The 13,705-nt window shown below is 52.1% G+C and overlaps 2 protein-coding genes across 6 annotated transcripts in view; both read right to left on the bottom strand.

Annotated features, from left to right (window-relative positions):
• The window catches only part of DYNC1H1 (dynein cytoplasmic 1 heavy chain 1), a 49,302-nt gene extending 44,093 nt beyond the window's left edge, over positions 1 to 5,209 (bottom strand). For all 3 annotated transcript variants that reach the window (XM_073577992.1, XM_073577994.1, XM_073577993.1), the window contains exons 1-5: positions 4,904 to 5,209; positions 1,513 to 1,600; positions 1,232 to 1,405; positions 835 to 1,090; positions 10 to 196 (exon numbers count right to left, since the gene is read on the bottom strand). In XM_073577992.1, the coding sequence (XP_073434093.1) occupies positions 10 to 196; positions 835 to 1,090; positions 1,232 to 1,405; positions 1,513 to 1,600; positions 4,904 to 5,156 (958 nt within the window). In that variant the 5' untranslated portion in view covers positions 5,157 to 5,209. The remainder of the gene's footprint in view (positions 1 to 9; positions 197 to 834; positions 1,091 to 1,231; positions 1,406 to 1,512; positions 1,601 to 4,903) is intronic.
• Positions 5,210 to 7,614: 2,405 nt separating this feature from the next.
• PPP2R5C (protein phosphatase 2 regulatory subunit B'gamma) overlaps positions 7,615 to 13,705 on the bottom strand; it is a 100,585-nt gene continuing 94,494 nt past the window's right edge. For 2 of the 3 annotated variants that reach the window (XM_073577995.1, XM_073577996.1), the window contains 2 exons: positions 12,089 to 12,205; positions 7,615 to 10,797 (listed from right to left, as the gene is read on the bottom strand). In XM_073577995.1, the coding sequence (XP_073434096.1) occupies positions 10,666 to 10,797; positions 12,089 to 12,205 (249 nt within the window). In that variant the 3' untranslated portion in view covers positions 7,615 to 10,665. Of the gene's footprint in view, positions 10,798 to 12,088; positions 12,206 to 13,705 lie in introns of those variants that run through there. The other variant, XM_073577997.1, reaches the window with a different exon arrangement.

Here is a 13,705-nt window from a genome sequence, read left to right as displayed (position 1 = left end):
GAGTGTTACCCGTATCCGTGTCAAAGCTGACAGTGGCATGAAAACGCTTTCCATGTTTCAGTATGTCCAGAGTCAGGAGAACCTCTGGGCTCTCGCGTTTCTCTTGGATGCGGTACAGCGCCCTCTCCAGGTTCAGCCAGAAACTGATTTCTTGCAAAGCAGTTCCAGAAGCTGGATCCCTATCAAGTTTTGTCACCTGCAATATAAAAACCAGTTTAGTGCAAAGCTAGAAATCAAACCACATAAACCTGGCACCACTAATAATTTATTATACCCCAGAGCTGCACTCACTATTCTGCTGGTGCAGTCACTGTGTACATACAATACTGATCCTGAGTTACCTCCTGCATTTATACTCCAGAGCTGCACTCACTATTCTGCTGGTTCAGTCACTGTGTACATACATTACTGATCCTGAGTTACATCCTGTATTATACTCCAGAGCTGCACTCACTATTCTGCTGGTGCAGTCACTATGTACATACATTACATTACTGATCCTGTACTGATCCTGAGTTACAACCTGTATTATACCCCAGAGCTGCACTCACTATTCTGCTGGTGCAGTCACTGTGTACATACATTACTGATCCTGAGTTACATTCTCTATTATACCCCAGGTCTGCACTCACTATACTGCTGGTGCAGTCACTGTGTACATACATTACATTACTGATCCTGAGTTACATCCTGTATTATACCCCAGAGCTGCACTCACTATTCTGCTGGTGCAGTCACTGTGTACATACATTACATTACTGATCCTGAGTTACATCCTGTATTATACTCCAGAGCTGCAATATTATGCTGATGGAGTCACGTTATACTATATACCTTTTGTATTTCTCGTATCCAGCGGTTGACTCCGGACTGCAGCTGGTTGAGGAATGTGGGGTCCTCCACCTTGTCTCCAAAGTCTGTGACCTTCGGCTTCTCGCTCCGCTCGTAGCACTGCTTGGCCACGTTGGTGATGTTTGGGTGGATCATCAGACTGATCTCGGGGATCTCGATGTTCTGCTGCAGATGCAGAAGTCCCATCTCCAGCTCTGCAATCTTCTTTTCCACAGAGGGAGCCATCTTGTCGCCATCTCTGAAGACAAAAACATTGCACATTTAATCATTACGACTACATGATAATTGGGCACCTACTACAACCCAAAAAAATAACTACGTCCATCAGGTGATCGCCAGGTAAATGGCAGCGACGTGTTTGGACTTGGTCGCCTCTCACCTGTCCGCTTTGCCAGATTCACGGATGTAGGACTTGAAGAAGGGGGCGACAGCGTTGCTGATGAAGGAGTGCAGCGTTTCGTAGGGGGAATCCTCGCTGAGCGTCAGAACCCGCAGTTGGTTAGAGATGGGTTTGTCGGCGTCAATGACAGGCGTCCTCTTAATGAAGGCCAGGCTGGAGGAGAACACGATAACTGTGAAAAGAATGAACTGTACACAAGCTGACAAATCCGCGCCACGGTCGCCCACAACAGGCTGGCACAGTCTGCTCCACCATGTCACCTGTTGGACTTCAGCCCGTAGTGGATGTCGATGTTCAGTTTGTAGGAGATGAATTCTCGCTCCTCTTCTCCTTCGTCACCAACGTCCTCTGTAGAGAACGGCAAAAAGAGCAGATGAGCGTGTAACGGAGGATGACACCCCGAGACCAGAGCCACAACATTAGGAGTGCCTCCTCCCTGGACTCCGGATCTCTAGGGCTTCAGTTCCTTAGATCGAAGCTGTCAATCATGCCACAGCAGCCTCGCCATGTTGGTAAAGTTTTCAGCAACATTGCAGATGCAACGAGAGCGGCGAGAACCCAGCGGTTTGGTCAAGAGGACATTGGAGCGGCCAAGCAAACATCTGGCAGGTGAAGCTGTGACTGGTGGTGTGCAGTGTGGGCAGCGATCCGGCAGGCGGCGCTGTGACTGGTGGTGTGCAGTACGGGCAGCGATCCGGCAGGCGGCGCTGTGACTGGTGGTGTGCAGTACGGGCAGCGATCCGGCAGGCGGCGCTGTGACTGGTGGTGTGCAGTACGGCCAGTGTTACAGTAGGCGGTGGTGTGCAGTACGGGCAGTGATCCGGCAGGCGGCGCTGTGACTGGTGGTGTGCAATACGGGCAGTGATCCGGCAGGCGGCACTGTGACTGGTGGTGTGCAGTGCGGGCAGTGTTACAATAGGCCACGCTGTGACTGGTGATGTGCAGTACGGCAGCGATCCGGCAGCTGGGGCGCTGCGACGGGCGGTGCAGTACGGCAGCGATCCGGCAGGTGGGGCGCTGCGACGGGCGGTGCAGTACGGCAGCGATCCGGCAGCTGGGGCGCTGCGACGGGAGGTGCAGTACGGCAGCGATCCAGCAGCTGGGGCGCTGCGACGGGAGGTGCAGTACGGCAGCGATCCAGCAGCTGGGGCGCTGCGACGGGAGGTGCAGTACGGCAGCGATCCAGCAGCTGGGGCGCTGCGACGGGAGGTGCAGTACGGCAGCGATCCAGCAGCTGGGGCGCTGCGACGGGCGGTGCAGTACGGCAGCGATCCAGCAGCTGGGGCGCTGCGACGGGCGGTGCAGTACGGCAGCGATCCAGCAGCTGGGGCGCTGCGACGGGAGGTGCAGTACGGCAGCGATCCAGCAGCTGGGGCGCTGCGACGGGAGGTGCAGTACGGCAGCGATCCAGCAGCTGGGGCGCTGCGACGGGAGGTGCAGTACGGCAGCGATCCAGCAGCTGGGGCGCTGCGACGGGAGGTGCAGTACGGCAGCGATCCAGCAGCTGGGGCGCTGCGACGGGAGGTGCAGTACGGCAGCGATCCAGCAGCTGGGGCGCTGCGACGGGAGGTGCAGTACGGCAGCGATCCAGCAGCTGGGGCGCTGCGACGGGAGGTGCAGTACGGCAGCGATCCAGCAGCTGGGGCGCTGCGACGGGAGGTGCAGTACGGCAGCGATCCAGCAGCTGGGGCGCTGCGACGGGAGGTGCAGTACGGCAGCGATCCAGCAGCTGGGGCGCTGCGACGGGCGGTGCAGTACGGCAGCGATCCAGCAGCTGGGGCGCTGCGACGGGCGGTGCAGTACGGCAGCGATCCAGCAGCTGGGGCGCTGCGACGGGCGGTGCAGTACGGCAGCGATCCAGCAGCTGGGGCGCTGCGACGGGCGGTGCAGTACGGCAGCGATCCAGCAGCTGGGGCGCTGCGACGGGCGGTGCAGTACGGCAGCGATCCAGCAGCTGGGGCGCTGCGACGGGCGGTGCAGTACGGCAGCGATCCAGCAGCTGGGGCGCTGCGACGGGCGGTGCAGTACGGCAGCGATCCAGCAGCTGGGGCGCTGCGACGGGCGGTGCAGTACGGCAGCGATCCAGCAGCTGGGGCGCTGCGACGGGCGGTGCAGTACGGCAGCGATCCAGCAGCTGGGGCGCTGCGACGGGCGGTGCAGTACGGCAGCGATCCAGCAGCTGGGGCGCTGCGACGGGCGGTGCAGTACGGCAGCGATCCAGCAGCTGGGGCGCTGCGACGGGCGGTGCAGTACGGCAGCGATCCAGCAGCTGGGGCGCTGCGACGGGCGGTGCAGTACGGCAGCGATCCAGCAGCTGGGGCGCTGCAGTACGGCAGCGATCCAGCAGCTGGGGCGCTGCGACGGGCGGTGCAGTACGGCAGCGATCCAGCAGCTGGGGCGCTGCGACGGGCGGTGCAGTGCGGCAGCGATCCAGCAGCTGGGGAGCTGTGACGGGAGGTGCAGTACAGTAGAGATCCAGCAGGTGGGGCGCTGTGACGGGCGGTGTAGTACGGTAGCGATCCAGCAGCTGGGGCGCTGCGACGGGCGGTGCAGTACGGCAGCGATCCAGCAGCTGGGGCGCTGCGACGGGCGGTGCAGTGCGGCAGCGATCCAGCAGCTGGGGCGCTGCGACGGGCGGTGCAGTACGGCAGCGATCCAGCAGCTGGGGCGCTGCGACGGGCGGTGCAGTACGGCAGCGATCCAGCAGCTGGGGCGCTGCGACGGGCGGTGCAGTACGGCAGCGATCCAGCAGCTGGGGCGCTGCGACGGGCGGTGCAGTGCGGCAGCGATCCAGCAGCTGGGGAGCTGTGACGGGAGGTGCAGTACAGTAGAGATCCAGCAGCTGGGGCGCTGTGACGGGAGGTGCAGTACGGCAGTGATTCAGCAGGTGGGGCGCTGTGACGGGCGGTGCAGTACGGTAGCGATCCAGCAGCTGGGGCGCTGCGACGGGCGGTGCAGTACGGCAGCGATCCAGCAGCTGGGGCGCTGCGACGGGCGGTGCAGTACGGCAGCGATCCAGCAGCTGGGGCGCTGCGACGGGCGGTGCAGTGCGGCAGCGATCCAGCAGCTGGGGAGCTGCGACGGGCGGTGCAGTGCGGCAGCGATCCAGCAGCTGGGGAGCTGTGACGGGAGGTGCAGTACAGTAGAGATCCAGCAGCTGGGGCGCTGTGACGGGAGGTGCAGTACGGCAGTGATCCAGCAGGTGGGGCGCTGTGACGGGCGGTGTAGTACGGTAGCGATCCAGCAGGTGGGGCGCTGTGACGGGCGGTGCAGTACGGCAGCGATCCAGTAGCTGGGGCGCTGCGACGGGCGGTGCAGTGCGGCAGCGATCCAGCAGCTGGGGAGCTGTGACGGGAGGTGCAGTACAGTAGAGATCCAGCAGCTGGGGCGCTGTGACGGGAGGTGCAGTACGGCAGTGATCCAGCAGGTGGGGCGCTGTGACGGGCGGTGTAGTACGGTAGCGATCCAGCAGGTGGGGCGCTGTGACGGGCGGTGCAGTGCGGCAGTGATTCAGCAGGTCGGGCGCTGTGATGGGCGGTGCAATACGGCAGTGATCCAGCAGGTGGGGCGCTATGACGGGCGGTGTAGTGCGACAGTGATCCGGCCGGTGGCGCTATGCAGAGGCTCCACTCTCAGTGACAGCGGCCTCACCTTTCAGGGTAGTTCTCTCCACCAGGACGGTATGAATCTGCGGGTCTGACAGGAACTTCCTCATCTGCTCCAATGCGCTCTTCTCCTCCAGCGCAGCCTCCAGTGCGGCCGGGGCGTCCCCGCCATCCTCCAGCAGCAGTGGCACCAGCTTCCGGATGTGTTTCTGCAGCACCGAGGTGTCCGCCACGTTCTGCACCGCCGCCGATACCTCCAGGTTACCGGGGCCGTCATCCCCGCCGGCAGTGTCCGTCATGTCTGCAGCCTCACTCCGCAGCGTCTGCACCACAGCCGGGAACAGACTGACAGGGAGAGGCTTAGATCCGCCACACAACAGGGGGAGGAGTCGTCTTTGGGGGCGGTGAGAGGCGCAGGGGTTTATGGGAAGGGAAGTCCTATTCGCCGCACTGCTCAGTGTCTGGAAATGACGAGAACTATAATTCCCAGGAAGCTCCGCGCGGAGCTCAGACAGGGAGGGAACCGCAGCATTACAGGGCTCTTTTCTCTGCAGGAAAAATATGCTCACACGGATCCATTATTCCGCCCAGCCTCACTGATCCATACATCTCCAACGATACAGATCCATCCCCAGCCTCACTGACCTATTCTCAGCCTTACTGTTCCATCCTTCCTCACTAATTCAACTAATTCATCCACCCATCACATCTACATTATCACTGATTCACCCATTCTCTGCCTCATACCCACTGATTCATTCTTCTCTAGCCTAATCTCAAATGCTCCACACATCCCCAGCCTTGTATTCACTGATCCAACATCCCTATTTTCATTCTCACCGATCCATGCATCCCCCTAATCCACCCATTCCCATCTACATTCTTCCTGATCCACCAATCCTCCTATCCACGGATCTCCAGCACAATCCCAGCTGACCCATACATCCCCAGCCTTCTATTCAGTTATCCACCATTCTCTCGATACTCGTGGAATAAGTCATTCCTATCTTCATACTCACTGATCCATCTATTCCCAGCTTCATACTCCTTGATCCATACGTTCAAATCCCTCCTCGGCCAATAGCTGCAAGGAATTAGTATGTTTGCCTTGTGTATATGTGGGTTTCCTTCCACGGTCCAAAGACTGATAGGGAATGTATATTGTGAGCCCCGATGGGGACAGTGATGTCTGTACAGCGCTGCGGAATATGATAGCGCTATATAAGCAAATAAAATAAATATCTTCATGTTCACGGATCCATCGATGTCTAGCCGCCGCTGATGAGCGAGCACGCTCGTGTCCCAATCGAGTATTTTTGGCGTGCGAGTCGCCGCGGCTGTTCGTCAAACGCAACACATGCAGGGATTGCCTAAAAAACAGAGAACTTGCGACTGTTGGGCAGATTATTAGGGCACAAGCACGCTCGCTCATCACTATCAGCTGCTTATCGCCTGATACTGTCATTGCCACGTACTAACACTAGGTGGAGCCCTCTGTTCAATATCCTTTTATTTTACACATAATTATAGCAAAAGACAAAAAAAATAAAAAATTCTGCTGCTTTTCTGCAGCGCTCAGTTTTTAGCATGGGCTTTCATCCCGCTACGTTTAGGTGGATTTTTAGAATCTGCCATGTTTGTACATGGTTGAATATCTACTTTGCCATCCCTTATTGGGGCTGTGCTTGTGGCCCTGTTGGTTGTTTTTATACAAATAAGGTGCGCTGCGCTCCCTGGGCCAAAATAGTTTCCTCACAAATTCCTTTTTTCGACTCCGGATTCTGGACAATTCACGGAAATATGTTTTATCTTAATTTCTCGTGACGCCGCTGTTTTAGTCCTCGGCGCAGACAGTTGGGACGTGGGCGGAAGGCTGTTATTCTCCATCGTCACCTCACGCGGCAGAACGATCCTCAGCCTTCTCGTTGTCAGCAGCAGATTTAATTGACAACGGGTATGATGGAAAACAACAAAAGTAATGATCTATACCCAAAGCAGCAGATGTACTGGGGTCCTCCTCCCCTTCGTGCAGCCTGTGTAATACTTCTTTTCTCCTCTAGGAGTGCTGCAGAGGAATCAAACACTTGCTGCCCTGGTTGCTCTGATTGGTGACATTTCTAATATCCCGACTCCTTGTGATCAGGGATGGGTGAATGTCAAGGAACTAAGTGGACAATCTCTGTAAGGCCAGGGTCACACTTGCGAGTGTGATGCGAGAAACTCACGCGAGTCTCTCACGTCAATACCCGGCACCGGAGCGTGCGGCTGCATAGAAATACATGCAGCCGCACATTCCGATCCCAAGTGCCGGGTATTGATGCGGGAGTTTCTCGCATCACACTCGCAAGTGTGACCTCGGCCTTAGGAGTCATCTATATATGATACGAGGCACAACCTGACCCATCCCCCTTTCTGTGGGTCAACACAAGTGAGAAATCACAAATCTGTTGGCCGTGATAGAATTGTAGCGGTATTGACACCTTACAACTCACAAGATGACAGCCGCCATATTGAAAGTCAGACTCTTTATTGACTCCAAGTAATACACCAAGAGCACAGGAGGTTGTGGGTGCTCTGCAGAATGTCTAGAGGAGCACATCCCACCTCTCTATTAAAAAAAAAAAATAAAAAAAATAAATGAAAATGTTAAGCTCGAGACAATGGCGGCAATCTGGGTACAAATTTACAAGTGTGCAAAAAAAAAATCCTTTAAATTTGAAGCGGTAATCTGTACACAGGACCATTTTGTACAAAATATGAAGTCTAAAGTTTTATTACTTATTACCATAAAACAAAGTACAATGTATGTACAATATGAAAATGAAGAAGCCATACTAAAGCCACACTGAAGAGACACTCGTCATAGCACAGTCGACATTCCTCGTGTACAGGTAAAATCTCTGGAAAGTGTCTACAAGAAACTTGAGAAAAAAAAACCCAAAACAATCACCCAAAAAAAAAAAAAAAGTAATAATGCTACCGCGTGGGTCACTCCTCCTTCCCGTGTAACAATACATATTAGTTTGGTTTAGTCGAACAGACCAGGAGGATTAACACAAAATGGCTATTCAGGCCCAAGTCTGGAATTATTTTTGTTTTTATTTTTTGTTTCTATGGAATTCTGGAATACAAAATAAATACCAGCCGACCTGTGGGATTTGGTGAATGTTTAGCATTTAAAAAGAAAAAAAAAAAAAATCGAAACAATAGGGGAATAAATGGAGTAATTACACAAGCAGGCAAAGAACATTACAAAGCAGGTTGGGGTTGGTCGGGGAAAAAAAAAAAAAAAAAAAAATATAAATCCAGAAATACATTGACCTTGGAATAAAATAAAAAAACAGCAAAAGATGGAAGTTCAAACAATGGTATAACCATATATACATATAATGTACAAGCACCATTGTCCCTCCAAGAGATGGTGTCACAATCCGGATCTGAAAGCATTATTTCAAGTTTAACAGGAAAGGTCTGCCACCAACAGGGGAACAAACCTGCAACGTCACAACCCGAAAAATCCCGTGCCTTTATCACGTCCATATTTTTTTTTTTGCAAAAAAAAAAAATCTGATTAATACGGCAACAGTAGAAAAGCGTTTACTGCTCGCGGCCGGGTCCGAGCTGGCTAGAGGGATTCCTGGCTCTGACAATACATTCGAAACCAAAATCAATCGTGATCGTCAGCTCTGACTTATTAGGGCCACATCACACATAGCAACTCACCAGCGATCCCGACAACGATATCAACGTGTCAGGATCGCTGGTAAGTCGCTATGTGATCGCTGGTGAGCTGTCAAACAGACAGCTTCACCAGCGATCAGCACCAGCGACAAGCGCCCGGCGTCGCTGTGAACTTTAGTTACCAGCGCGCTGATGCAGGGAGCTGGTAACTAAGGTACACATCGGGTTTCTAAGGGACGTGCGTCACTTAGAAACCCAATGTGTACCTTAGTTACCAGCTCCCTGCATCAGCGCGCTGGTAACTAAGGTAAACAGAGGGTTTCTAAGCAAAGCGCCGTGCTTAGAAACCCTGCGTTTACCTTAGTTACCAGCTGATCGCTGGTCTCCCGCCTGTCACACGCAGCAATGCGTGCTGGCCAGAGGGAGACCAGCGATCAAAGAAATGTCCAGGGCTTTCCTACAGCGATCCCGTCAGGGGGGCCGGTCGCTGATCGCTGTCACGCACATTCTATATTCTATGAGGAGCAGGTTTTACAAACATAGGCGGAAAAAAAACAAAAAAAAAAAACCATCTTTCACCTCTGGTTCTGATCATAGAAAACTTGTCAAGTTTGGATGAGCAAGTCTCTGGGCCCCGGCACCACATCATAAGTCTAGACCGATCGCGGCCCATAGACATCGGATCCCGCCGATGGGTCAAACATACAAGGCCCACGCAGCAGCGCGGAGACTCCAGAAGGAGAAATGCTGAAGCTAAATGTCAGAGATTTCACTTTAATACTAGGTTGCATGTCAACTTAGACAAAATTAAGGAAAAAAAAAAAAAATAATGGACACCTGAAAAAAAAAAAATAAAAAGAACAGAGAAATGTTTTGGTGCTTTGCTATTGTGAAACCTTGCTGAATATTCAGCAACATCTAAAGTTAAATAGCAACGTGGACTTATTGGCCGCCTTTTCCTTGGTGATCTGCGGGAGCGACGCGTGCAGCTTCTGTCCCAATTGTCCTCCTTTATTACACACATTTACATGCACGGGCCGAGTACAGATTGCCCGAGGGGGGTGTTCTGCTGACCCTCAGACAAATATCTACAAACCTGTCGAGTTTGGCTCGGGACATTGCAGTCCGTACTTAAGACGAGAAACGTAGGACGTGCGAAACTCTTACACTCAGCCCCGATATTAAAAGTTTTGCAAATCAAAATTATCCACCAGTATGAGCGGCCGATGTGGACTATGGGATAAGGAACAGAAAGCCCCCAGTTATCATCTAATGCAACTTTACTGTGAGAAATGAGAAAAAATATAAAGTGTATGCGCGCCCATCCCGGGACAAGATCAGTGAAACGGCATTTTATTTAAAGAACAGATTTTTAAACACTTTCTTTTTTTTTTTCTCTTTTTTTGGATTGACCCAATGGTAATACAACGGTTCGGTTAGTGCACTTTTTAAAAATGGCATTGTAATACTTAAAAATAAAAGGAAAAAAATATATATATTATATATATACACACAGGAGGGATGACGGCGACTGACAAGAATATGGCTTTCAATTCACGGGATAAAAAAAAAAAAAAAGAATGTGACTTCAACAGTAAATGAGGCTTGTCTGAAGCAAACTATACATAACTGAAAGAAAGAAAAACGTTTCTCCCAAATAAAACTAGGTGGCACATGCAGCTAAAGCCTCTATGTTGTTCCCCTCTAGTGGAGATTAGAGCAGACCCTCGGCTAAACGATCACAGACAGGTTAGTACATGGACCTGGGGAGGATGATCTCACTGAAGCACCATCGTCATGTGGCATGGCTGTCACGGCGGAGTGTGGGCGGCGATCTACACACAGTGCATCTCTTGTAGGAGCCGCTGGAGCGGGCAAAACCATTAACCCGATGTTCTGCATGTACCAGAGGAAAGTTTGGGTGTTTTTACCATTGTTTGAACATCTGACCTTAGGCTGCGCAGCGTTTCACCTTATTTATTGCCTACAGAACTGGGTCGAAGAAAACTGACTGCATTAAAACAGATTGGTATGGCACAAAAGAAAAAAATTCTGCTGTGTAACTGCTTCCAAAAAAAAACAACAAAAAAAACAAAAACAATCCACAAAGTATTTAGTTGTCATAGTCTAATGCCCGTCGTGTGTTATTAAATCGTCAGCTCTGCAGTGAGATTCCAAGGCTTTCATGGTATAGATGTCCTGAGGCAATTCTGACTTGCGTCGTACGAGGGGTCTTTCCTTCTTTAGATCTTTCAGAGCCTGGAAAATGAGGTAAAAAAATAAAATCAGATGAGTGGCAGATATAAACTTTCTGATTTTCATATATCAAACTTATTGTTTATTTCCGCGCAACCAGTCCGTGATAATTTTGCCCATGAAAGCAGGGAGTGGTGCTGTGTCTGAAGAGTCTAATGGGCTGCGGCACTGGTCTCTGATAGTGATGTCCAATCAATGAAATATCCACTTATATATTGTCAAAAAAACTGCTTAGGGTCAAACACACATTGGTACTTATGGCCCCATACACATTAAAATTTACCACACCCTCCAGTTTTGTGGGCACTCTGACCATATATGGGGCCCTCCTGACACTCCTCTAATACTGTAGGTGATGAATCGGCCAGTGTGAATTTCAAAGCCCAAGGGGAGAGGGGGGTATGGGCCCAGGGACCAGGACGGAAGGTAATGGGAAACGCGCCAGGACTTAGAGCTGCATAGAGGAATAAATGTGTATCGGGGCCTGAATCTGCATGTAGAGGGGGATACACACTATGGTGTGGATATGGTTGGTGGGGGGACATGCACCGAAGTCTGGCTCAGAATGTAGAGGGGAACTTCGCACTGGGGATTGGCTCAGAATGTAGAGGGGATCTTCGCACGGGCGCCTGGCTCGGGATGTATAGTTGGTTTGCACCGGGGCCTGGCTCTGGATGTAGAGGGGGGTTTCGCACCGGGGCCTGGCTCTGGATGTAGAGGGGGGTTTCGCACCGGGGCCTGGCTCTGGATGTAGAGGGGGGTTTCGCACCGGGGCCTGGCTCTGGATGTAGAGGGGGGTTTCGCACCGGGGCCTGGCTCTGGATGTAGAGGGGGGTTTCGCACCGGGGCCTGGCTCTGGATGTAGAGGGGGGTTTCGCACCGGGGCCTGGCTCTGGATGTAGAGGGGGGTTTCGCACCGGGGCCTGGCTCTGGATGTAGAGGGGGGCTTCGCACTGGGGCCTGGAAAATGGGAGTCTGGAAGGACTGCCCTATACGGCTTGGGACACAGCTAACATTTGTCAATCTTCATGTATGATTTGTGTGCCAGGCACCGGCCATCAGTACAGTTACCGGTATGCCCGTATTGGCCTAAGTGGCCTTGTAGTCTCAGCAATCATCTGATTTCCATCCTACAGAGCACTGCATTGTTTTCTCAGCAGACCTCACTCTTTGCAGGAACTACTCATTAAGATTCCCCTTTACCCCACAACATATTTATCTGCACAGTGACAGATATATGGGCCAAACGGGAAGCAAGGAGCTGAAAACTGATTTATCGGTTGGCCAGTATTACCTGAGACGCCTCTTCCCGCACTGTCTTCTTAAGCATCTGTACATCTTCTAGTAAGGGGCCGTCTGTTTCCATTGCAACAGGACTGTTCAGAGCAGATGTGTCAGTATACATGGGGTACTGAAATGCAAAGCAGTAATCAGCCGAGGACGAAGAGCCGTTAAATAACTCATTGCATCCGTCCTCTAGGCAGACACTCCTGAATACACAGGACCTGGAACTTGTTCATCCTTAGAGTCTTGGTTCATCAATAGAGTATCAGAACAAACCAGTTGAAAGGGGCAAAATAACCCCCTGCAGGAAGCCACAAGTGCCATCACACAAGTTGAGTGTTTCTTGACAAAACTCAGGGAAGAATCGATGTCAAACGCATTTGAGCCGCAGTTGTACAAATCCATGTTCAGATAAAATCACATTAAAAGGAATAGATTTCCAGATATTTTTGCAACAAATCTGTGAACACACCTGAAGGGACTCGATGGGAAAGAATGATTGCTGGGGGTCGGCTGCTGGGTCCTCCACAGATTCTGGGAACCGGGCTGTAGAAACTGAGCGCAGGCAACTTTGCACGGTCAGTCTTCACTCGCACACGAGGAGCGGAGGAATGTCCATCTCCCCCTTGTCACATAACACGTCAGGGGGCCGCTCTGTAAACACTGCTACTTGCCAGCCCGGACCACCCGTCCCCTGCAAGATCGCAGTCTCCAAACATCTGCCTTTAGTTAACGGCTATTTTTGCCACATTACAAGATAAGGAGAGACCTGCTGAGACAAGGTCACGATTCTGACAGGTGTCATCAAGCTCCACGCTGCCTAATGCAGACGCTGCCATTCTACAACCAATAAATGATATATTGGATAAATATTTCTAGGCGTGGGCGATGTGCTGCAAACAGAGAGCTCGTCAGGGGACTTAAAGGGGTGTCTCTTCAGTGCATGTGTGTGACCAACACATCTATAGAAGGGCATAAGAATGCTGGTCGCTCGTGCACACTACCATTCCATTCACACAGGGGTCACTGGTCGCCAGGTTCTCGAATTTGTGGTAGTCCAAAAGCCCCACTGATCCTATGAATGACGGAGTCCCAGGAATAACCTTTCTGCACAGTAGCACCTGGGCATGCAGTGAAGAAAGCGGTCAGCAGGACAGCAATGCTCATTTCCCTTAATTCTCAGGATCGGTGGGGGTCTCACAAGTCAACGCCCATTATAGCAAAACCCATACTGTACTGCTCTGAGATCCCAGAAACAAATAGTTTAAAAAGGTTTGCCTCGAGATTGTAAGTTATCTCCTATCCCAAGTCACCAATTTCTGAGGGGGTCTGACCACTGGGACCCCATCTGAATCTACATCTCTGCTGCATTCATTGTCTATGTGACTGCCAGTCCCTTAGACAATGAATGGAGCAGAGCGCCTGCGCTTAGCCCATACAGCCCGGTTCCCGGATTCTGTGGAGGACCCAGCAGTCAGACCCACAGCGATCATTCTTCCCCATCGGATCCCTCCTTCAGGTGTGTTCACAGATTTGTTGCAAAAATGTCTATAAGTCAATTCTTTTTAATGTGAATTCATGGATTTGTACAAGTGCGGCTCAAATGCGCTGGACAATCGTCGAAATC

This window comes from Dendrobates tinctorius, unplaced genomic scaffold, assembly GCF_039654945.1.
Source record: "Dendrobates tinctorius isolate UK_male_01 unplaced genomic scaffold, ASM3965494v1 ptg000058l, whole genome shotgun sequence".
Lineage (NCBI taxonomy): Eukaryota > Metazoa > Chordata > Amphibia > Anura > Dendrobatidae > Dendrobates > Dendrobates tinctorius.
Note: the sequence above shows the minus strand (reverse complement) of the source record. Positions and strands in the feature narration are given on the sequence as shown.